The 23,489-nt window shown below is 41.2% G+C and overlaps 1 protein-coding gene across 3 annotated transcripts; it reads left to right on the forward strand.

The window, feature by feature from the left end:
* The first annotated feature begins 1,256 nt into the window (after window positions 1-1,256).
* On the forward strand, window positions 1,257-21,072 carry LOC146684461 (carbohydrate sulfotransferase 11-like). Of its 3 annotated transcripts, none has more exons than XM_085442809.1 (4): window positions 1,257-1,766; window positions 17,484-17,563; window positions 17,954-18,118; window positions 18,240-21,072. In XM_085442809.1, exons 1-4 carry the CDS (start codon window positions 1,673-1,675, stop codon window positions 18,918-18,920), a joined length of 1,020 nt encoding a protein of 339 aa, XP_085298935.1. In that variant the 5' UTR covers window positions 1,257-1,672; the 3' UTR covers window positions 18,921-21,072. The 3 variants fall into 3 exon arrangements, with proteins under 3 accessions (XP_085298935.1, XP_085298937.1, XP_085298936.1); XM_085442811.1 differs by having other exon boundaries at window positions 17,957-18,118; XM_085442810.1 differs by having other exon boundaries at window positions 17,487-17,563.
* Window positions 21,073-23,489: the final 2,417 nt, after the last annotated feature.

The following is a 23,489-nucleotide window of genomic DNA, read 5'->3' on the forward strand; positions in this document are numbered from 1 at the left end:
TATGCCTCTCTCATTCTCAAGTCTCAGATCTCTCTCAAGTGTTTCCAAGAAACCCAAGAGGCGCTGCACATTGTAGGCCTAATGATGGGCATGTGGGTAATTACAGCATTCTCAAATGTGGCAGCACGAGTGGTTATACTGCTCACACACCGACCTGGCACCTCCTCACTGTCTCAGTGTCTGCCACGTCTTTAGCCTTTGTTCGGGCTGGGTCCTGCCATAGATGTGTGCTGTTTGGAGTACTAAGGTACACTGCTGTGCTCTTTTTTGTGTGTGCATCGGTCTTTTATCTTGTTCGGGAATGAAAATGAGCTTTCTGTAGGGATGCTTTTGATAAAAATCTGTTTCGTTTATTGGACTCAAGCCCAGTTTCTATTTTCTCTTTTGATGATTTTATCTCCATTCTCTAGGTAACTAACTGAAAATATATCCACTGTAAAACTTGTAACACTCAACACACTGTACATGACATTTGAAGCAGTACTAGAACTCAGTAACTTCCCCGAGGCCTGATAGTTAAAAAGTATGTGTATGTTCAGAAGGGAAGTTTAACTAGAGTGTGAAAAAAAAAAACCTGGTGCAAAAATTGCAATTTATGGAACTCTAGATATTCAAATCTTGAGGTTCAAGAAGAGGATTTTAAAAAAAAGAAATAATTACAAGGAAGTTAATAACACATTCATGTATTCCATGTATTTTTAATACATGAGTTGTTATTCCTGGTGAAGTGATGGCAAAATACAACTCAGCCTCTTCACTATCTGTTTTGTATGTTTATTTAATCTGAGCATTTACGTATTCTTTTATTTATGTAAGTTTAGTGATTTTTTTATTTTGCTAAAAAAAAAGCCATTGAAGCTTTACTTGTTTTATCCAAATACTTCATTGAACTGTTGCCATTTATACACTAGTTGTAGTCAAAGACAGGACATGCCATGGCTGTAGTGCAATGTTGCCTTCAAATGCAGGTCGTAAGCCGAATAGAAACATTCTGCTAATTAAAAAAGTATATAAAGTTTAATGCGAATGTACTTTTTTCTGCCTGCCTTTTTTTTTTTTTTTACAACAGTGGGATGACACTTCTTCATTTTCATACAATACACAATACTGCGACAAGTATAACTACATTACATTAACTCAAAAAACCTCATCATGGCCAAATTGTCCTGTTGTCCCTGAATGCAGCATTGATGTGGGAGAGTACGCATGAGGAGAAGGGGGGTGTGACGTCATGGCAAGGGTGCCCGGTCTCCAGTTTGGCGGAGAAGTTTGTGTAGCTTCGACAAACTCTACACACCACAGGCGGGGGTAGCAAATAGAGCTAAGAAGAAACAGGACTGTTAATAACTTTTGGGGGGACTGTAATATCAACATGACATTATTTCCAATGTTATCTAAAGTGCCATTATAATTAATATTGTTGTTCTTGTTGTTTGTTTTTTTTAAGTAGCGACCAGAGCGAAGTGGATTTATATCCTTGACGTTACAATTAACGGGTTTTATTACTGCGCTGTTGTTTCTCTCTGGTTGGGCGTTTGCTTCCCGTAATTAATGAATAGGTCCATATCGCTTTCAAGTGTCTCGTATCTGCCATCGGGCGGTCTCGCATGAACTGCGTAGAGGCAGCGAAGAGGGGGGGTCGGAGGCTCCGTCAGCAGAGCCGGGCTTCAGGATGAAGATGCCTCGGGGAGGACGCCTGTTTCTGGCGACGTGCCTCGGCTCGCTGTTCGTTCTCGTGCTGTACTTTCAGAGCATCACTAAACCAGGTAAGCCCACACATATATATTCCACTCACTGGGGAAACAGTGAGTGGGGTACTATTTAACGAACATTTTTTTAAAATGTATTTAGATACGGCAAATAAAACTGTGTTCGATATATTGTGTGGTTATCACAAGGAAGGAGAAAGCAGAGGGTCCGCACTTTATTGACGTTAGCTAAGCTAGCTCTTCTTCTCATTCGCTGTCGTGGAAAATATACGCTGGTGTAACGAGTGAAAGAAACTACAGATAATTAGGCACACACACTGGATTTAGGGTTTAGGGCAAGTGAATGACTAATTAATAGCGAGGAAAATACAAGTTATAAAGCTCTTCGTGCTTTTTGGTCTTGTGGTCTTGCTAGAGTCTGCATCCTTTGCAGTCAATTTTGCAAAACTGTGAAGTTTTAACGGTGGCATAATGAAGCGTGAATAAGCTCACATGGAAAAGGTGTAAGGGTTTGAAAGCCCTCTGCCTTTGGAGAGAGAACCCCCCCCCCCCCCCCCCCCCACACACACACACACACACGCACACACAATTATACATACATACATACACACACATATTCCTCCACCGTGACTCTACTCTCCTCCTTTTACCTCTACTCTCCTCTGCCTTTGTTTGCTGGGCAGCACAGAGAAAAAGGACTGCAGACATCCAGGGTGAGGAGTAGGGGGGTGAAAGAGATGTCCAGATGATGGATTTGTGCCTTGCCATGCATACTGAAGTGAAGCAGCACATGCGCTTAGAGAAGAGGAAGAACAAATATTTAAATTGGTTTGTCAAGGAGAGAAAAAGCAGCAGAGCACAGAAACCAGACAAATCAGCTGTAAGCGATATTTTTGTGCAAGAGGATTTTCCATCAGTCGGTGTGGGGATTTTTTGTTTTTTGTTTTTGTTGAACAGTATCCAGGGTAACACTGCACGTATTAAGGAAATGGCAAAAGAAATAATCACATGCACCCCCTGAATATCAAAAAACACACACCTGAAACAAAAAACAAAAAAGCTTGAAATCACATTTTATGGCTTTCAGTAGCAGACACACAGACCACATGTTGCCAACTCCACAAGCAGCACACTAAAGCACTTTCATTGACCTCCCCCTTCCATCTACAGATTATATACCCTTACTGGTTAACTCCTTGAGGCTTGGCTGCATTAGAACCCGCTAGTAGCAAATGAAAACCACATGAAAAGCAGGTTGCAGCCACAATAAAGAAGACTAATTAACTGGATGTCAGCAGAACATCTACTGAGCGTGAATTTAAAAACCGAGATCCAAGCGTTGTTTAATTTACCTTTTTCTGAAATGAAACAGGGCACAATCTTTAGCATCTTTAGATACTTTTCAGCCTACTCCCTTTAGATATTCATAAGGTATTGCATTTTTCCATAGTTCAGATCTGTGGTTCGATCCAGAACTCGTTCCATAAGCCCTGGTGTCACGAAGGATTTTGTGATGAGTAACCTTAAAGAACTGTTTTTCCTGCAGATGCTTAAGTAGAGAAAAAAATAGATTTAAGACCTGAAAACGTGATGATTAACACAAATGTTGCAGACAGTTAATGGGATTTCCATTGTGGCTTTAAAGTCGTGTGTCATGGTGTCCTGGATCATCCCCGTGATTTCTGACAGATCAGTTAATAGTTTTATCTTTGTGCTGGTTTCCATTTCAGTTCCTTGTCTGTGTATAGTTGTTTTTTTGTTTCAGTATGTGCTTGGTCTCCCTTTCAGTGTACAGCGTATGCCTGTTAAAAATGAAGGTTAGTTCCCTATAGGGATTTTCCACTGGTACCTTCTCGGCTTGACATAAAGCAGCTCAACTCAACATTTTCCATTACTATCAAGTACCACCTAATGTGTGTGTGTGTACCACCTAATGTGTGTGTGTGTTGTTGTTATAGCAACATGGTCAAAATACCAGTGATGTCATTTGTATGTGACACGAATGCCAAAACAATGGAGGACGTCGAGGTGAAGGTACCTGCTGCTCATTGGTGGCGTTTTGTCAGACTTTGATTTTTGTGAAGGACATGCCCTCATCATCACTGACTTTAATCATTGATTGAGACTAGCTAATCAGTGGCACGCATTCTGTTGATGCCACATTTTCATATCTGCTCAGATCACTTGGATCCCCAGTTGAGCACTACTAACAAAGTGCCTGTTACCAGGTACTACCAGCTCATGGAGAATGCTTAAAAGTTGAGTCGCGTCGAGTTAAGCTGACCTCAGCCAACCCTTCTTTCCTTAGTCCCCCCCCCCCCCCCCCCCCCACCTTGTTACCTTGAATAAGTTTACCTGTGCCTTACTGTCCTTCTCAGTTGTGTAGGTGTTTAGTCTGCGTTAGGTTATCATTGTACTTCTTCTTTTTAAGTTTCTCTACTTGTGAATGTAGAGTTTTTTTGACAACGTCACGGTTACAAAAATCTGGACTTCAGATGTGTAGCAGCGGGTTGGGAAACAGCTTAAATATGTTAGCAGCTTTGCCCCGTAGTTAATTTGCCATGTTTCAAAGTTGTTCTGTTTTGTGACTTAATAATATGTATCGAAGAACAGATTTATTGGGAGTTCAACTGTGTGAAAATGTTGGATAATTGAGGTAAGACAGCAGAAGAAACACAAACAATTGTAAACAGCTAACAGAAAGCTAACTGAGTTTATCTGTACTGAAGCACAAAGTAACATACACCCAGTACTAGGGTTTAAAAGAATCAGTACTCATGTATTAATAGTAATTTGATACTAAAATGAATATTCAATTACGATATTAAATTGCAACCACTGCAGGCAGACTTGCACATGGCTTCTTTTTTCATTAACAGCTGAAGTAATTAACGTTCATGTACTGCAGGGGGAATTTAGAGAGGTAAAGCTTCCATTTTAGCAGGTTAAGCAAGCTTAACCTGGCCACACGTTAACATTAGCAGTTTATTAGCAATTACCTGTTAGCCACATTAGCCATCTGTTATCATTAAAGTAGGGGTTAGCAGTGTGTGAGTCGCAGATAGGATATTGAGCAGTGGCAGATACACTGGCCAGCCACTTGGCTGTTTGGGAGCAATAGAGTTCTGAGTGTGGAGAACTAATCCGAGCAAATAAAGAGTGAAATTGAGAATAGAGCAGTAGAATCGGATGGTTTCAGGTTTGAAGAGCAGAGCTGAGGATGTAAAGAGCTGAAAACTGAGGTTGAGCAGTGTGAACGCTGGATGCCGGGAGATGTGGACAAAATGATAAACTTTAACTCTTCTGTTTTTACAATAATTTCTTTGAATTTATTTATTATTTTGTTCAAGTTCAAGTTCAAGGTTCTTTATTTGTCACATGCATAGTTATACAAGTATAACACACAGTGAAATGTAGCCTGACACGCTCCTCGACATGTGCAAAAATTGGGGGGGGGGGGGGGGGGGTGTAGAGGAAGAACACTATATATATATATATATATATATATATATATACATACATATAGTATATACACTGGGTGAATGTGCAGTAGTAGCAGCAAGCAGGTGAATTCTGTACATTAATATGAATAGACATCTGACTATTTTACAGGATAGACAATATAAACATATTTAAAGTTAAAGGAATTGAAATGTACATTGTGCCTTGGTTTAGAGTGTCTGGAAGAGTCCTGTCTCAGTCAATTATAGATGATGTGAGAGGGCGGGTGTGTGTGTTTAGGGCACGGATGGCTTGGGGATAGAAGCTCCTCTTGAGTCTCTCTGTCCTTGCCCGGAAGATGCGGAACCTTCTACCAGATTGCAGAAGTTGGAACAGTTTGTTGCCAGGATGGGACGGGTCCTTCAGTATCTGCGCTGCTCTAGTCCGGCATCTCCTGGTGTAGGTGTCCTGAAGAGGGGGGAGAGCAATCCTGCAGCAGCGTTCTGCTGTACGGATCACTCTCTGGAGAGCTTTTTGGTCCTTCACACAGCTGTTCCCAAACCACGATGTCATGTTCTGTGTGAGGATGCTCTCCACAGCGCCTGTATAGAAAATCCTGAGGATCTTTGGAGAGACCCTGAACTTCCTCAGTTGTCGTAGGTGATACAGGCGCTGCCTAGCCTTTTTGGTCTGGACCTGAATGTGGGCAGCCCATGTCAGGTCTGAGGAGATGTGGACACCAAGATACTTGAAGGACTGCACCCTCTCCACTGGAGCTCCATTGATGATGATGGGCTTGTAGTCTCTGTGCTGACCCCTTCTGAAGTCCACCACCAGCTCCTTGGTCTTGCTGACGTTCAGCTGGAGGTGGTTGTCCTGGCACCACGATGCCAGATTCTTCACTTCATCCATGTAGGCCGCCTCATCGTTGTTGGAGATGGCACCCAACACCACTGTGTCGTCAGCAAACTTCACAATGGTGTTGGAGCCGTGGGTGGCCACACAGTCTGAAGTGTAGAGGGAGTAGAGCAGTGGCGAGAGGACACATCCCTGAGGTGCTCCTGTGTTGATGGTGATGCTGTTGGAGAAGCACCTGCCCACCCTCACCACCTGAGTTCTGCCAGTGAGGAAGTCCAACACCCATGCACACAGACGGCTGTTAAGTCCCAGATCCCTCAGCTTTGTGAACAGTCTGCAGGGCACTATTGTGTTAAACGCTGAACTGTAATCAATTGTAGCCAGCTATGACGTCAATTTTAAAATGCAGGTAGTGAGCGGTTCAGCCTTTTACAGTATGCGCTATGTTTTATTTATTTATTTTTTAAAGCTTCTTCGTTTTAACATTACTAATTCCATAATTAATCAAAGGTTCATTTGTAACTTGTCTATAATGCTCTTCTTCTCCAGTCAAAAAACCTATTTAGATGTGTTAATACATTTTACACTAGTGGTAGGCGGATCGATCCAAATATCGATTTTATAGACACCAAGTCGTCATCGGTATCGGATCGTTACTAGCCTGGTGAGATTGATTCTTTAAGTTCTGCTCTTATTTGCAATGCTGTGCTTTCGGCAAAGACGAAACAGCCTGGTCGCCGGACTCGCCGCTCCTGTGTCAGCGCAGGAGCGGCTGTGAGGAACCTTGGGGTCACTTTTATTAAAGTATTTGGGGTATTTGCTACAGCTGTGTAAAATACAATGCAGGTGCTTTTCTTTGTCCAGGTTTTATTTGTTTGATGTTTGAAAGTTCCTGAAAAGATGCAGTTTGTCTGGCTGTTTGACATGTAACATTCTGAAATGGTAGCTGCTGTGTGATACCTTGGAATGAATTCTTTTGCAGAAATAAATCAATAAATCACCAATAATAGAGCAAAAGTGGGATGTCAGTCAGGAAACAAACCACACAACCAACAAGGAGCTTCTGTATTTAGCCTCACTATTTTTGCGTTTTCCCTTCGTTTTTGGAGCAGCTGATAACAGCACAGCTCTGAAAACACTTGCAGGCATGCGTTTTAACGTGAGACAATATGCCATTGATTATTATATAGATTATAGTTTTTAGTTGTAATGGTATATGATAACGATAATGGTATATGATTATAGACTTTCAACTTGTTTTCAGCTGGTTCTAAACAAAATTCTGGACCATAGCCACAGGAAATGCATTTACACACCAGGAGCATTTAACACACATTTTGACGAGATACTTAGTCTTAGATATTCTTTCTTGTATTTGACATCTGGATGTCCCCATCTGATTGTGATATCAGTGACAACAATGTGATCGGCTAGTAGAGCAGGGCGATATCACTAAAAATATTTATCACGATATACATTTGAAAATTTGCGATGACGATATAACTGACGATATAATTGACACTAGACAAAATACTTTACAATCCACAACTTTATTAGTACAAAAAAAACCCATCAATGTATTTTCACTTAAACAAGCAGCTGTTTTTTATGTGCATTAAAGTTATATAAAAATGTAACAGTGCAAATGTAAATTCCTTGCAGACAGTTTAACCAAAAGGCATTTCCAGTGGAAACTGGCCGACATATCCTCAGCATAACCATGTTTAATATCCACAAAACTTAAAAAGAGGTTATACACACACAATACGGTAATATTATGTTGAAGCACAGTACGTATCACTCCGCGAGGCTCCTGCCTATGATAGCCGTAATGCTCCAACAATCCATCAAGCGGTGCGGCTTCGTAGCTTAGCAAAGTCGTACTAAAACATTTGACAGATTTCGAGCACCGTGTACCACATAAAATCGGATTATAAGGGGCACTGTCGATTTTCAGAAAAATCAAAGGATTGATTTTAAGTGTGCCGTATTTTCCAAAAAACACGGTAATAACGACGGCCCGCTAGCATGGTCTACCAAAAATAGTGCTTTGTCGTGTATCTGACGGACGAAAGCTAAACCAGTTCCACACCACTGAAGTTGCAGCATTTTTACAAACCAATTTTGGTTCATCCGTTTCATTCAACGATCCACTTTCGCTCTTCTCATTCTCTGTCGCCGCCATGCTTTTTCCACCATGTGCGTATGAAAACAAAGGTACTGCGCATGCATGTTTTACCCATATTCTATCGCAATATTTAATTTTCTTATTGTTGCCCAACATTATTCACCGGTATTACCGTGAACGGTATGATATGGCCCAGCCCCATCGGCTAGTGACAAGATGATCGGATGGAGCACAGCGGCACCCATCAGCAGCGGCGTGCCTAAATTAGCTGGGGAGTTGTCTTAGCCTGTAGGAAGCTAACAGCAAAGTTTCATTTTGGAGGAATTTCTCCCTGACTTGATCACCAGGTTCTGTTTGCTGAAGTGTTTAATTTAACCAAAAACTGAGATCAAATGAGTTCTGATAATGATGCTTGATCTTGATGGTCTCACTATTCTTATGTTGTTTGTTTGCAGGTTTTTAGTTTGCTTACATAACCTGTTGCCACCAACTTAACTAACATTGTTTCACTACATCTGTCTCTGTGAGGTCCCCTCCACATGTGGCATGTGTGAGAGGAGAGGTGAAATGAGGTGTACTCAGAACAAAGAAAAAAAAACAAGATGAAAAAAGAAAATGAAAGTAAAAGGCAGCCAGTCTAACAGAGTTGCGAAAAGACTATTTGTAATATATTTGTTGTTGTCCTTTTGTCATTTATTATCTTATTAATAAATTCAAGTTCCAGAAATTGATGCTGTCGGATTTATTTGCTTTTCTAGTTTTATTAAATTAGGAAATTAATTTTTAAGTCGAGTCTGATGCTGCCTTACACACAAAAGACTGATTCATTTATCACAGCAAAAGGCAGATACATTTGTTACCTTAAGCCAAGGTTATCATATCAAACCAAAGCTGGATCTGGATGGTGCCCTAATAAAACTTAGCGTAAATATTAAGCAACCTAACTAATAGGGTTCCAACTCCCAGCAACAACAAAAATAAATAAATAAAAAATAGGGAACCACCCCTCACGCTCCACCTCATGATGCTTAATCGACGTAATCAACCTTAATTTGATGCAGTGTGAAAAAAAATGCACAGAAATCAATTATTTTTCAAGAAATATTAAATAGATTCAACATCTTTCTTCAACAAAATTGCAGACTGCACAGATGGTACCTTCCCAAAGGAAAATGTACTATAGCTTACTAGGGTATATATATTAGACTTAATAGTCACTATATACAGTAATTGACTTCTATTCATTTTACATCAAATTAAAACTTTGGGTGTCAGATAATTATTTATTAAAAGCTAGACATTTTAAATGAGAATAAGAAAGAAAAGTATGTCTTTGTGCCCCCTTTTCCCAGTTAATGCCCTATCGGCCCCCCTGGCTAAACTTTGCTAGATCCGCCCCTGCACAGTTACCAGCCGTCAGCTACGTAGAAAAAGATCCTGGTGTAGAAAGTAATATTAAATAAATTGTAACAACAGCTTATCAAGCTTAAACGTGCTGCTGTTGTTCAGCCGCTGGTTTCCTCTTTTTGGCGCAAAGTGGACCAAAAACAAACAAGAGAGACTCACGACAGAAAAGCCGATCAGCTGATCATTAGCAGTTTCACGATTGAAGTAGCAGCCGGAGAGCGAGAGGCAGTCGCTCGTTAAGCTTAACGTGGGAATGCTTTACAAACATTCAGAGATGGACTTACACACTTGCTTTACTTCTCTCGGGATAACTTTGTCGGAGATGAAATGCCAGGTTGCTAGCGAAGCTCCAAATGCTATCCAGACCACCGACAGGTCCCGCATGCCACAGCTGCTCTATCGCGTGATGCATACTGCTCCGACGTTCTGAGGCGAGTTACGGCGTGTTGCAAGTTTTGTGAGGTGCTTTCGTGATATTTAATGGATCGGATTACATTTTTTATTTTTCTCCGATATCCGATCCAGTAATTTAGGTCAGTATCGGACCGATACCGATACGTAATATCGGATCGGTCCATCTCTAGAATCTACTGAGGGCTCATGAAAGGCAGTATAGTCTCATTGAAGTGGGCGGTGACACTCATGCATGGGTCAGTTGTGTGACTTGTACATTATCTAAACACTCAAAGTCCTCATCAGGTTCCTTTTGATCCCCTGGGGTGTAATGTTCGATAACACTATGGCTAGAGTTTTCGTTCACATTCTCAGTTGTCATTTTGTCTTTTGTCTCGCTCACACTCCTGATGAACCAGTATGCAGCAGCCCAAACATTAGCACATTTGCTGCTGCCGACTGCTCCTCCAGTGCTCTGTCTTGTGTTTGTAAACCCAAAGACTTATTTCCAACTCTGTTCCAACCACATGACTCAAGAAAGTACAGTACAGTAGTCCCAGCAGCGACAGGAAGCATGGTGCATATAATTGTTGTGGTTCTATTGTCTGACTTCCTAAAACAACACCCTCGGTTGGGAGTTTAAGAAAGTAACACAAAGTCCTGTCCAGAGTGGTCTTATGAACTCATTTGCCCAAGTCATGTCATGTGTTACGCCATTAAATGCTCACTTAGTTAGGAATTTGACTGAAATGAGATTGTGATGTATATTACAAGAGGCTTAGTGTTGATGTTATGACTGACCCTTTGACATCAATGAATATATTGTGTGTCTAATTCTTGATCAGCAGTGAACTATGGTCAGGCAGTTTAGATTGACAACATACAGTGTCCATGCAGCCACTGCAGGGGGATGCTTGGACAACCAGGTGATTAATGTGAAGGGACACAAAATTTAATATGATATAATTTTTAAAGAAAATAAGCAATATTTAAGATACTTACTCTAGATTGCATTGGGTTGGCCTCTAGTAAAACTGTTAGGAACCTTGGGGTCACTTTTAGAAACATCCTCTCTCAGAGTGATGCTTGTTCCTACATTCATTACTTTGCTATTGTTATCAGGTTGGTCTAAAAGTTTCTGAAAAAGCCTTCAGTTGATCCAGAATGGAGCAGTGAGAGTACAGACAGGGAGTAGAAAGAGATCATATATCTCATATTTCTTCTCTTCATTGACTCCCTGTTGAATCCAGAATTGAATTTGAATTACTTGTGCTAACATACACGGTCTGGAATATCACTCAGTGAGCAATCTCACCAAGATCTGTTAGGCAGAGGAAGTCTATATTCATCATTCCACTTTAAAGTGTGAACAGTAAATTGGTTTGATTGGTTCCAGAAGCAACATTACCATTCCCACTTACATTTTACTGTTAGCTCTCCCCCAAAAGTCAAACAAAAAGATTTGTGACACTGTTGAAATTTCCCTGACGTAACCTGTTTCCACCCGGTCTTTTTGATCAAACACATCACTCTTTGTACAAGAATAGAATTGAATCTTTTGCCACTCGTTCTTCTTTCATGTGGCTGCTCTGACCCAGCTGAGCTGCCTCAGTATCACTATGCGAGTGTCCTTTGAGCATCTAAACATGTGTGTTGTCAAACCAGGAGCACATGTGTCACCTTTAAAAGTGCTTTGAACTGCTTCTGTCGCTGCGCTAATTTAAAAGGTTTTGTGCTCTTTCAGTTTGACACAGGAAACCATTTTCTTTCATCAGCATAAAATTTACAGTTTGGTCCAATTAAAAGATGCAAAGTATCATTTTGTGTGGCCAAGTCAGTCGTCCTGCCATAGTTAATATAGGGTTTTGATTTTTTGTCATGGGATTTGCTAGAATCATCATTTCTGAACATGAATATTTTCTCCGCTCACGGTGCTGTTTGCTCTGTGTTCACCCTCGCCGGTTTTATTCCACTTCATTTGCTGGACAGCTGTATGCAACTTTGCCTGCTGTAGGGTGGTAAAGCCTCTGTGTCTGTGTTCCCTAGCTATGGGAAACAATAGCAAACTGTCTGCTCAACAGTGATGTGCCCGTGGCATCTGAACAATATGAGCTGTTCTGATTTACGTTTTAAGTCTGGAGTGGACTGTTATAGCTGCCACCACACACAGGAAACTGAATTCACCGAATGCGAAAAAGCAAACTGTCAGCCATGACTGACAGAGTTTTGAAGGCTGTTTTGACAGCCATCATTGATGCCAAATCCTCTCTGGGTCTTGTGACAGTGATGGATTCCACATCAAAGCTCTAAACAGCATCATCAGGGCCCACTCTGTCATCTCACCCATGCACAGACTGTGGGGATTGTTTTTCACCTAAACATATTGTAGACAACCACTGTAAACCTTTGTCATTAAACACATATACAGACACAATCTTTGCATATCTATTCATACATGTAGCTTAATCAAATAAACTAAGTACACTCTTCATTTGCATGTGTGCACACCGCCACTTATCACTAGCCACTGACACTGATAACAGTGCAGCTGCTGTGACGCAACAAGTGATGTCTTTAAGGTCTCCAACAGAGCCAACAGCTCATTAGAGAGCACATCACACCATGTGCTACACCTGTTGGCAGTTTGTGCTGTGTTAGTATTGTAATGTAAAAGGTGTTGATATGGTTAATAAGGCTAGTGTCTTAAGTACATAAAGATGAAGTTATTTATAGTCAGCTTAAACTGCATTGGTGCCATGTTTTTAGCTTTTTAGCGCTGATGTGTTTGTAACATTTAGATCTGTGTAAGAGACCGGAGTGCACTGGTCACATTGCAGAGGTTCACACAGGATTGGATTCTGTTTGTGGCAGCAGTGCGTGTACCCAAACCTTAAATTATGTTTTTTATGAACTGTTCGAGTTCATAAAAAACACAATGTCATCTTAGCGTCTGAACATTTTCTCAACAGTTGCATCAGGAGACAGAAAATTAGTTCAAACTGGAGCTGTACTGAAGTATGCCTGACTTTATCTGACATGTTACATGTTACACAACTGTGCTACTCTGTAATTATGAATCAGACGTGTTCAGCTTCTTCTTGTGTAAGAATACTGACAAAGCCGAGCTGACGGTTGCTGGAGTTGGATGTCGAACGATGTGAGGTTTCACTGAAATTACTGGAACGTAAAAAAGACTTTTGAATGAACCGTGCTGAAACGCAGATGGGCAGAGGTGTAGAAACAATAAAGGCAGATGCATCGACAGACTGTTAGCTGCAGTGATGTCTCAGATAGATCAGTTCATTACATGCTACATGTTGTTTCAGAGAAGATAAATTTCAAGCGAACCTCAAGTCTGACATCAGATTTTTCAGGTTTTTCAGGTGAAAAAGGATGTGATGACTTACAGGAACTGGTTAGTCAGTGCATCTGCTGAATGTTTGTAAGAGGTGTGCAAGTAAAAGTAAGAAGAATAAGAGTAAAATGGAAAGCGGCTGCCAGCTCGCTAGTGTCACTTAGTGTAAAACTACCAGATCTAGTTTGTGTAATCACCAACATCTGCAGTCTGTAGCACATGAATGTTGTGACACCGTGAATCGGACTCTGCCTGGTGACACGTTAGTCTTGATAATGCTGTAGTCTTTCCTGCCTTTGTCAGCTGCTGGTGAGCCAGACTTTTATTTACTTCACATAAAATACATTACATTTCCTCTTTCTTACAGCTCATGGAAACTAATAAAGATAGGCCTTCTTTTGAAGTGCAATTAAGCTGAATTATACACCCATGCAGTACAAGTGATGCAGCATAATTTTCTGTGCCTTGTATGCATTATGATCATAGAGGTGAAGAGGTTTCCAAAAGAGGAAGCAGCTTCTTTGCCAGTAAAGCAGGGTTGTGATTTGCCTTTGTAGAGTGGGGACAAAACTGCCATTATTCCAAGTCCCACAAGGGCTTTTTGCATGTAATGAGACTGGGGCCTCTTCTGCTCCTCTTCAGCTATGGGTATGTTGTCACTTCCTGATATGAGAGGAAGTGGTGGTTTTCTGGTGGAGTGTGATAGAACACTCTACACACACATACACATAAAAAAAGAAAAAAAGAAACTAAGCTTCACAATGATCAGAGCATAGTAACCACAGATGTATTCGTGGTCATGTGATGTATTATAAAATATCAAAAAAGTTGGCCTGATAGAGGAATTCGTGATTGAACAATTTAGAGCGGACCGTATACACCCATATTTAGAAGTTATGCAAGTAAAGTGTGTGTCATGTTGACTACAAACTTGACTTAGATATTGCAACTGTGCTTATCAGCTGCAAACCACAAAAACAAACTAATGTATTGAGGGAAATGATATTTTTTGGCTGCACAGATAGCAGTGACCGGGGTTTATCTGTTCACATCAATTTGGCAGTCAGTGAATATTAAGAGTCTGTCTTAATAATAGAAAAAGAATAAAGAAACAAATGCGTCCTTGGCACAAAGAGGAAATAAATAACAGCCCGAGTCCTGTGTTTGACAGGCTGGTGAATAGATTTCTGGGATCCACAATGATTTATACAACATGTCACGATTATCCATCGAGTAGCTCTTTAAACATTACACACTGACTGACTGACTCACAGCCTGTAGTCCAGCTAAAAGTTTTATAATTTGATATTCAAATATCTGACATTTCCAGTTCTGCCATGATAGTGATACCTTGACTGTGGATATCTGCTAAGTGTGTTTTTCTGAGTAGATATGTGAGCAGTGATCTAATACTAGTGTTGAACTATAATAGCTATGCTCCTTGCTCTGAGACCAGTAATCATTCAGGTGTGTGTAAGGCAGCGTCAGAGTCCACTGAATGTTGATTGCCTAGCATTTTTAAATAAATACAAAATTATTATAAAAAGGTGATCTAAAAAAGGTGATATAAAAGGTCATGTGTGTTTTATTAAAATAATAAAACGCATATTAACATTATTTAACTGAGTTATTTGCTGTTGTCTCACTTCAGCACAGTGTGAAGTGGGTTTTTAGTTTCCACATCCACGAGTCCACTTGGGCTTGTGTGACATAAATTTCATCATCAGACAGTGACTGTGTCTGTGTCAGCAACAGAGTGTAGGCTTGAGAGTGCCTATTGCATACTACTGCCATTTATGGCCATGCTAGTTTCCCCTTTCCCTGCTTTCAGTCTCACTGAGTGCATCTCCTCAGACACTTGTGTCATGTATTGAGTGGAGCTGATGATCCAGTTGTTGACATTGGATTGTGGCCTATATTTGCCATTTCCTGAGCTTTCCTCGTGACTTTGGCATGGATAGAAAACCCAAACATTTCATGTCCATGTAGCGTTTATGCTCAAAACAGACAGTAAACTATTAACAAACCCTCCACAAGTGTCTCTTGACCTACTTTCCAGCTTCCTGAGGAAGTGTCCTGGGTTTGCTGAAGGCTTATCTCCTTAATAATCGTGGACCTGTGCTGTAGACTGAGGGCTCACATGCCTTATGTATTTTAATTATAAATCTCTCGAAGTTGCTGTCTTATTTTAAAGCCTTAGTGTTTCACATCTACAGGATGCCACTTTGCAGTTAGTGTGACTTTTAGCCTGAGTGCTGACAAAAAACATCTTTACTGGTTTAGACAAAATCATATCAGAAATGACATGTTCTTTCTTTTGGCCTGGTGTGGATTTTCGTTATGTATCCAGTGAGTCCAGGAAGACTTGATGTCTATCTGTGCGTGTTGCTGATGATGTGGCACAGATTACCCAGAGGAAGTGGAGGATTTTGATGGTTCATGTGAGCTCACGCAGAGAGGCTGTGCCCCAGGCAGAGGTTGTGTCTCCACAGCCTCTGCCTGCCTTGAGCTGAGATACGCCGTCTTCTTGTTGTGTGAGTGCACATTACACATTTGCTCTGTCACCATTTGTTCTCCTTTTTGTGTTTGCTTCTTCCTCAAAATGGAAGGAAGCAGTTATGATTTACAGCTTCGTGTCAATCTGGAACATGTGACAGTGTTTTTGTCAGACCAGAATGCACAGCTGATGGGTTTTTAAACATTTCAGAACAGCAGGGGTTCAATTTTATTTGTTTGATGTAGTTCAGTAGAAAAGAAGAGACACAGTAGGAGGGAAATGGCCTCCGTCTCCATCTGGATTCCATACTTACAGCCTAGCCATTCACCTTGCTGGTTAATATTCTTTCCATATGATGGTATGGAGACACCCCTCCCCCCAAAATGCTAAACTGCATAAAGCACACTTCCCACATCTACTTACCTCTGTCTTACTCTGGCGTTGTGCCTGATATAAAGCAGCCCTCTGCATCATTTAGCCATATGTGCAAAACAAATTTCTGTTCTCACTTTAGTGCCATTAGCTGCAGACCTAAACACTAACACTGTGTTTGCAGGGAGGGGGGGTGGAGGGTGGCATAGAGGAATGGAAGAAGAAGACAGATGTGTTTACAGAGGCTGAAGAAGGAGGAAGGGCACAAGTATCTAGACTCTCGCAGATCGTCCAGGTCAGCCTAACACCATTCGCGTCCACAGCTAACTGTTGTGTGTGTTTGTGAGCAGGTAAAGGTCTTCTTAAAGCAAAGAGAGGCTAAAAGAGATGTGTTAATAATGTAGGTGTTGGAGTTTTATAGAATCTACAGTATAAATGAATGGTGGGAGATCACATCATGACTGAACGGGACCAGCAGATGGGTGGAAAGTTGGCTCTGTCCGTAACTCCATTTGGACATCTTTACAGCGAAATTTAAACTTGTGCAAATATATGAGATGCTGTTTCTCATTAGTCACCTACATGCAGACTGAATTTTGAAAAAATAACAGTGAAGTGGTTACACTTAAATCAGTGGTTGTGGATATATGACACACCATGCAGCAGACTTGCTGCAGAACAACTCTGATCCATCAGAATGAATGCAGGACCTCTGGAGGTGTCCTGTGGTGCAGAGCGGGTCCTGTGGTTTATGGGGCAGGACCTTCATGGATTGGGTTTGTTCCAGTGCATTTATCAGAGCGGTGTATGGTGAGTTTGGAGTTTATAATCAAAGGCTTTGGCATTTTTTCTAGGCTTCATTGCTTATTTGGACAATTTTTGTTGCGTGGTGGAGCTAGGGGAGACCACAGCCTTGGGGAGTGTTAAGCAACATTAATGCACTTTTCAGTACTCATAGCCGTTAATGCTTTGAAGCGCTCACTGCTTTGTCCTCCTTTGTGACTCTGCAGAGGCAGAAATGAACGTCCTCCATTAAAATTCAGTCAGGAAATACTTTACTCAGATCACCCAAACGAGAGCTTTCACAGGTTGTTTCCACATACACTTCTACACAGTCATTCTTTGTTTTGCACCCAAATGAGTTTCCCCAATGCTGAATATTATTTAGTGCAGGTTTAAGGCACCACTGAATTACTGTCACTTTTCAGACCTGGGAGCAGAGACACTCTGGAGTATGTGATCAGCGAGATGATCAGTTTTGTCCACTTCACGTCTCAGAGGTTTCAGTGTCCATTTTAGTAAAACATGTTTGTTGTTTAAAAGCAGAAGCTGGTTTGAAGGCTGTCACCAGACCAGGGAAAAGCAGGACAAGTCCGCTGCAGACACTTTATAATGGAGACCAGGTGAGAACAATGGCACATATTGTCCCACCACACACACAATCGCACACACATAGTGTGACTTGAGGGCTACAGCTAGTAGGTAGCAAGTTTCACTTTCACTGTACAGACTGTACCAACTGCAACATCTAAAGCTCAGTACTTAACACACTGTAGTATTAAACATAATGCAAAATGAACACTTAGGCTCAGGCTTCCAGTCTCTGACGAGATGCTGCATTTAGTTAAATCACTTTAAATTTGTATCAAGCTGCTTATTAACATTCAAACATTCAAAAATCCTTGAAGGAATTAAACTCTGTACTGACAGCTGGCCTTCAGCAGTTTTTAAAAGGCTTTTGTTGAAAGTTGTTTGTGCCTCTTTTTCTCTCTCTGCATCGTCCTCATCACAAGCAGCTGGAGCTGTTGGCAGCTCACAAGTCCCTCCAAGGCCGCAGGGAGCTGCTGGAGCAGGCATGTCTGAGCCACACGAGAAAGCGCCGCGTGCTCTCGCCCGAGGATCTCAAACACCTCATTGTTGACGACATGCATGGCCTTATTTACTGCTATGTACCCAAGGTTGGTAAGCACGTACAGATGAAATGAAAGAGGTTTGAGAGAATGTGAGCGGATTGGATGATGATAGAGGGAGACAGGTGCATGTTTTTATTTCACAGGTGTTTCCTTTTCTGACTTGCAGGTAGCCTGCACTAACTGGAAGCGTGTCCTCATGGTCCTCACCAGCGACGGCCGCTACACCGACCCCCTCGCCATCCCCGCTAATGAGGCCCACGTCGCAGGTAACCTCCGCACGCTTTCGGAGTTCTCGGTCGCGGAGATCAACCAGCGCCTTCGCAGCTACCTCAAGTTCATCTTTGTGCGGGAGCCCTTTGAGCGGCTGGTGTCAGCCTACAGAAACAAATTCACGCGCAGGTACAACACTGCCTTCCACAAACGCTACGGAACTAAAATCATCCGCCGGCACAGGCCCAACGCCAAGCCGGAAGCCCTCGAGAAAGGAGATGATGTGACTTTCCCTGAGTTTGTCCAGTATCTTGTGGACCCTCGGACGCAACGGGAGGAACCTTTCAACGAGCACTGGGAGCGGGTGCACTCCCTCTGCCACCCCTGCCTGATCCACTACGACGTGGTGGGGAAATACGAGACTCTGGAGCCCGATGCTCAGGCCGTGCTCAGATTGGCCGGAGTGGAGGGGATGCTTCAATTTCCAACGTCCGGCAAGACGACCAGGACAGACGGCCACATGGCGGGGCGTTACTTTAAGCACATCAGTCCTTTCTTTCAGAAAAAACTGTTCAATCTGTATCGCATGGACTTCATGCTCTTCAACTACTCCACACCAGAGTATCTCAGGACTTGATGAGCATCACTTGTCCTTTCAGGCACTTTTGTGTCGCTCCCTGCCTCGGAGTGGTCCACCACAAGCAGAGACTTGACACTGGGACTCTCCAAGGAAAACAGTTAACGGCTGTGGAGAGTGACTGGATTTTCTGGTTTCAGTAAGTGAAACTAAAAACTGCCTAAGAAGACAGATGGTGTGTGTGCTGTGATCTACTGAGTGAGGATGGAGTTTGTCTTTAGCACAGCAGACTGCAGGTGACACATCATCTCTTTACAAACAGATCCTTTTTGTGTTTGTTGCAATTTCTTGCCAAAGTTTTGCTTCATCAAAATTAGCAAGCCTTGCTTTGACTTTAGTTTGAGTGTTGTAGAGCTGGTGAAATGTGCCTCATCAGCATTTTTCTGCAGCTCTCGCTACAGATTTCTTTTCTTTGTTTTTGCATCTTCTGAGAGGTAGTGAGCCAGAAATGAAACTTGAGAAGAGCAGGTTCTCTTCTCACAGGTAAATGTGCTGACTGTGAAACTGAGCACAGTGTTGCCGTCTCTTAGGAAGGCTTTTATTTATGTCAGTATTTATTGTTTTGGAGAGCAAGGATGTCGGGCTCATTTTTTTTCCCCAGAGGAAATGATTTTCTTTTCTTAAAGAACAAAAAGCTTTTCCCTTTCAGAGTCAATATCTTTTTGCCATGTCAGCTTTTGCACATTAACCGATGCTATACCAGGAAACCGTCAGAGCGTACCACATCAGCCTCCTGCTTTAAAACTGCACAAATCTCGCAGCTCTCGTTCACACCGGCTCCCACAGATCCCAGAGTGATTTCCAGTCGTAGACGCTCCCTCATTCCAGTAAAAGTGTGTTGCCGTCCCTCATCTATCATGTGCCTGTATTTAGCTCTGAGCAGGTAGGCTGAACAAACAACCACATAGCTGTGGTCAGGGCTGCGTCCAGCCCAGGACTAGCCCTGGTCAGAGCTCCCCTTGTTGGGCTGTAGGCAAGCACACCAAGGTTTAATCCAACTACGGTCACCGAACAGGCCTCGTTCAGTAAATATGATCAATACACTGTTTGACCTTCATTAACTCTTTGAAGACAAAATATGCATTTAAGATGGACTTGAAATATTTGCCAAAGATAAAAATAACTTGTTTAAAATTCATATTACCTCAGATATTTCCTTGCAAGCACTATAAGTGAGAGACAGTTTGTATACCCATACATATCTTTTTATATCCCAGCGTCCACTTATAGGAAGATTAGATTATGCTTTAAAAATAACTCCCAAAGGCATTTCAAGGTGCCTTTAACCAACAATAATTGGGCACAAGATAAGAGATTTGGATCTCTCTTAGACGAATAAACTGAAATCAAACCAAACAGTGCTTTGATTCCTTACAATAATCTGAATATCTCAGTGCTACAGTTTATCAAGATTAAGAGCTGGGATTACTTAGTCTTTGTAGATATTTGAGACATGATCTCAAAACAACAGATGCGAACGTTTCCATAAAAAACACACCCACAGTTTGCTCAGTGTACACTGAAGCTTTGGCTGTTTATTCTTATCTGCACATCCTTCTGTTTCTTTTATAAAGTATGTTTAATTTAGTCAGACATGTGCCAACCTTTATTATTTTCCTGTAATTACGCTTTGAAAAGTGCAATATTAGTACGTGTTAAAAGTTGTCTTTATTCAAGCCTTAATTTTGTGCCATATTTTATTTTTCTATTCCAGCCATGGATTACAGGGTGTTCCTTTCCAATGCTTTCCTGCATAGCAGTTTGTAATTTAAGTCGTAATTTGTAAGAAGCTGCAACTTGGCAAAACCTGATTACACACTTTATTTTTTTCTTCTGTTTTATGATCTACTGCACAAAATGTATGTTTCACCTTTTAATTTAGAATCTGCTAAGTTTTCATCTCAGATGCCCTGACGCTGCTGTGTGGGACACAGCTAGCCAAAGAAAACCATTTTCTGTAGAAATGTTCTTTGAGTCAGATCTTTGTCATGGTGAGTCATTGTGAAACGGCAAACAGAGCACAATCTGAAAGAATCTCTCATGCACTTGTGACACCAAGCTGTGAATCTGATAACTGAAGTGCACTTGCTGATGTGATAGTGAATGACTGGTTACCTTGAAGTTTTAAAAAAAATATAAACCCACAATGACAGCGCTGTGTGTGTCTGCTTTATTATTATGACAGTTGTCCTATAGTTGAACGCCATTTGAACACAGCTGTGCAGAAACTATATTTTGTGTGGTTTTTTTGCAACTCGTGCAAAAATCACTGTTCGTGCATTCTTTACACTTTCAGCAGTAGGAATAGTAAAACTGCCCCAAACTTTAAAAACCATACACATGCTGGAGTAGCAGGACTTTTTTTTTTTCTTATTTGTATGATAATGCCACAGACAATCGGAAATTAGTCTGTTAGTTTTTTATTAAAATAGAACTGTTCATAGCCACAAAGTCACATTAACACTCACCAACAATTTTGCTTTAATCTCCAGACACATAAGACAGCACAGTGTAGGTATGGAAGCTTGAAGAACTGAACACAGCAAGATTAGAAAATAAAGGCGCTTTAAAAAGGCCCTAACGTCATAACGTGGCAGTGTCAACACTGAAGTACAGTACAAGCTCTGACAAAGGTAAAGGAAAAGACAAAGAACTGTTGCAACATTTAAATACAGATTGTTTTGGTTTTTTTAACATTGAGATGCTTGTAGACGAGATTTTAGTTACAACATGGTTGACATTTTTGCTTTCAAGGCAACTTCAGACTACTAATAAAACACAGTGCAAGTTTGCAGTCAGATGTTTTTGTTCCAGTTGCACTCCATACTGTCCAGTAGGGCTGGATGATACACTAAAAAAGAAATGAATAAAATACAGGTTTGCTTTCTTGCAAAAAGCTAGATGCAAAGACTGACCACTCTCAATTAAAAGCCATTTAGCAGTGAGCTAAGTTGAGCTAATAGCTAGCAGGTATATTATATTAGCAGTTAATAGAGATGGCACGATACCACTTTTTTATGTCCGATACCGATACCGATATCATAAATTTGGATATCTGCCGATACCGATATGAATCCGATATAGTGTTTTTTAATCAACAAAACTGTTTTTTTTAAATATCTTGCTGCATTTTGCAAGTCTGCAAGTTCATACTCAAGTTTAAAACAACAACTACACTAAAGCTATTCTGTTATACCTGTATACAAAAAAAATATTTCATAGTTCAGCAATACTGATCAATCTAATAAACTTAGACCTACACCATCCTCCCTATTCTGGTATTTTAAAGAGTACTTAGCAGAAATATTAAGCAACCTAACTAATAGGGTTCCAACTCCCAGCAACAACAAAAATAAATAAATAAAAAATAGGGAACCACCCCTCACGCGCCACCTCATGATGCTTAATCGACGTAATCAACCTTAATTTGATGCAGTGTGAAAAAAAATGCACAGAAATCAATTATTTTTCAAGAAATATTAAATAGATTCAACATCTTTCTTCAACAAAATTGCAGACTGCACAGATGGTACCTTCCCAAAGGAAAAAGTACTATAGCTTACTAAGGTATCTATATTAGACTTAATAGTCACTATATACAGTAATTGACTTCTATTCATTTTACATCAAATTAAAACTTTGTGTGTCAGATAATTATTTATTAAAAGCTAGACATTTTAAATGAGAATAAGAAAGAAAAGTATGTCTTTGTGCCCCCTTTTCCCTGTTAATGCCCTATCGGCCCCCCTGGCTAAACTTTGCTAGATCCGCCCCTGCACAGTTACCAGCCGTCAGCTACGTAGAAAAAGATCCTCGAGTAGAAAGTAATAATAAATAAATTCTAACAACAGCTTATCAAGCTTAAACGTGCTGCTGTTGTTCAGCCGCTGGTTTCCTCTTTCTGGTGCAAAGTGGGCCAAAAACAAAGACGGACTCGCGACAGAAAAGCCGATCAGCTGATCATTTAAGCAGTTTCATGATTGAAGTAGCAGCCGGAGAGCGAGAGGCAGTCGCTCTTAAGCTTAACGCAGGAATGCTTTACAAACATTCAGAGATGGACTTACACACTTGCTTTACTTCTCTCGGGGATAACTTTGTCGGAGATGAAATGCCAGGTTGCTAGCGAAGCTCCAAATGCTATCCAGACCACCGACAGGTCCTGCATGCCACAGCCGCTCTATCACGTGATGCATACTGCTCAGACATGCTAACGTTCTGAGGTGAGTTACGGCGTGTTGCAAGTTTTGTGAGGTGCTTTCGTGATATTTAATGAATCGGATTACATTTTTTATTTTTCTCCGATATCCGATCCAGTAATTTAGGTCAGTATCGGACCGATACCGATACGTAATATCGGATCGGTCCATCTCTAGCAGTTAATGTTCGTTTTCATTGTTTATAACTTGTAGATTTTTAGGCCTCACTCACACAAGCCTAGAGACTAGTGGACAACCCTGTCTTCCCAGTTTCACTACCACCTGTCGAATAGTTTTTAAAAGTCTGCATCTTCTGGACAATTTGCTGAAGACCGCAGCAATCTGCTCGTGACTAAAGCAATTTCAAGGAGGT

The sequence above is a fragment of the Copadichromis virginalis genome, linkage group LG20 (genome assembly GCF_057382275.1).
Source record: "Copadichromis virginalis isolate Kocher_CV1m ecotype Utaka linkage group LG20, C_Virginalis_male_GT1.1, whole genome shotgun sequence".
Lineage (NCBI taxonomy): Eukaryota > Metazoa > Chordata > Actinopteri > Cichliformes > Cichlidae > Copadichromis > Copadichromis virginalis.

Excerpts from the sequence above, each read along its gene's own strand:
- LOC146684461 (XM_085442809.1), top strand. The coding sequence starts at position 1,673 with ATGAAGATGCCTCGGGGAGGACGCCTGTTTCTGGCGACGTGCCTCGGC. Across the intron at positions 1,767-17,483 it reads TCAGAGCATCACTAAACCAG|CAGAAGCTGGTTTGAAGGCT; the intron begins GTAAGCCCACAC and ends GTTGTTTAAAAG. Across the intron at positions 17,564-17,953 it reads CACTTTATAATGGAGACCAG|CAGCTGGAGCTGTTGGCAGC; the intron begins GTGAGAACAATG and ends CCTCATCACAAG.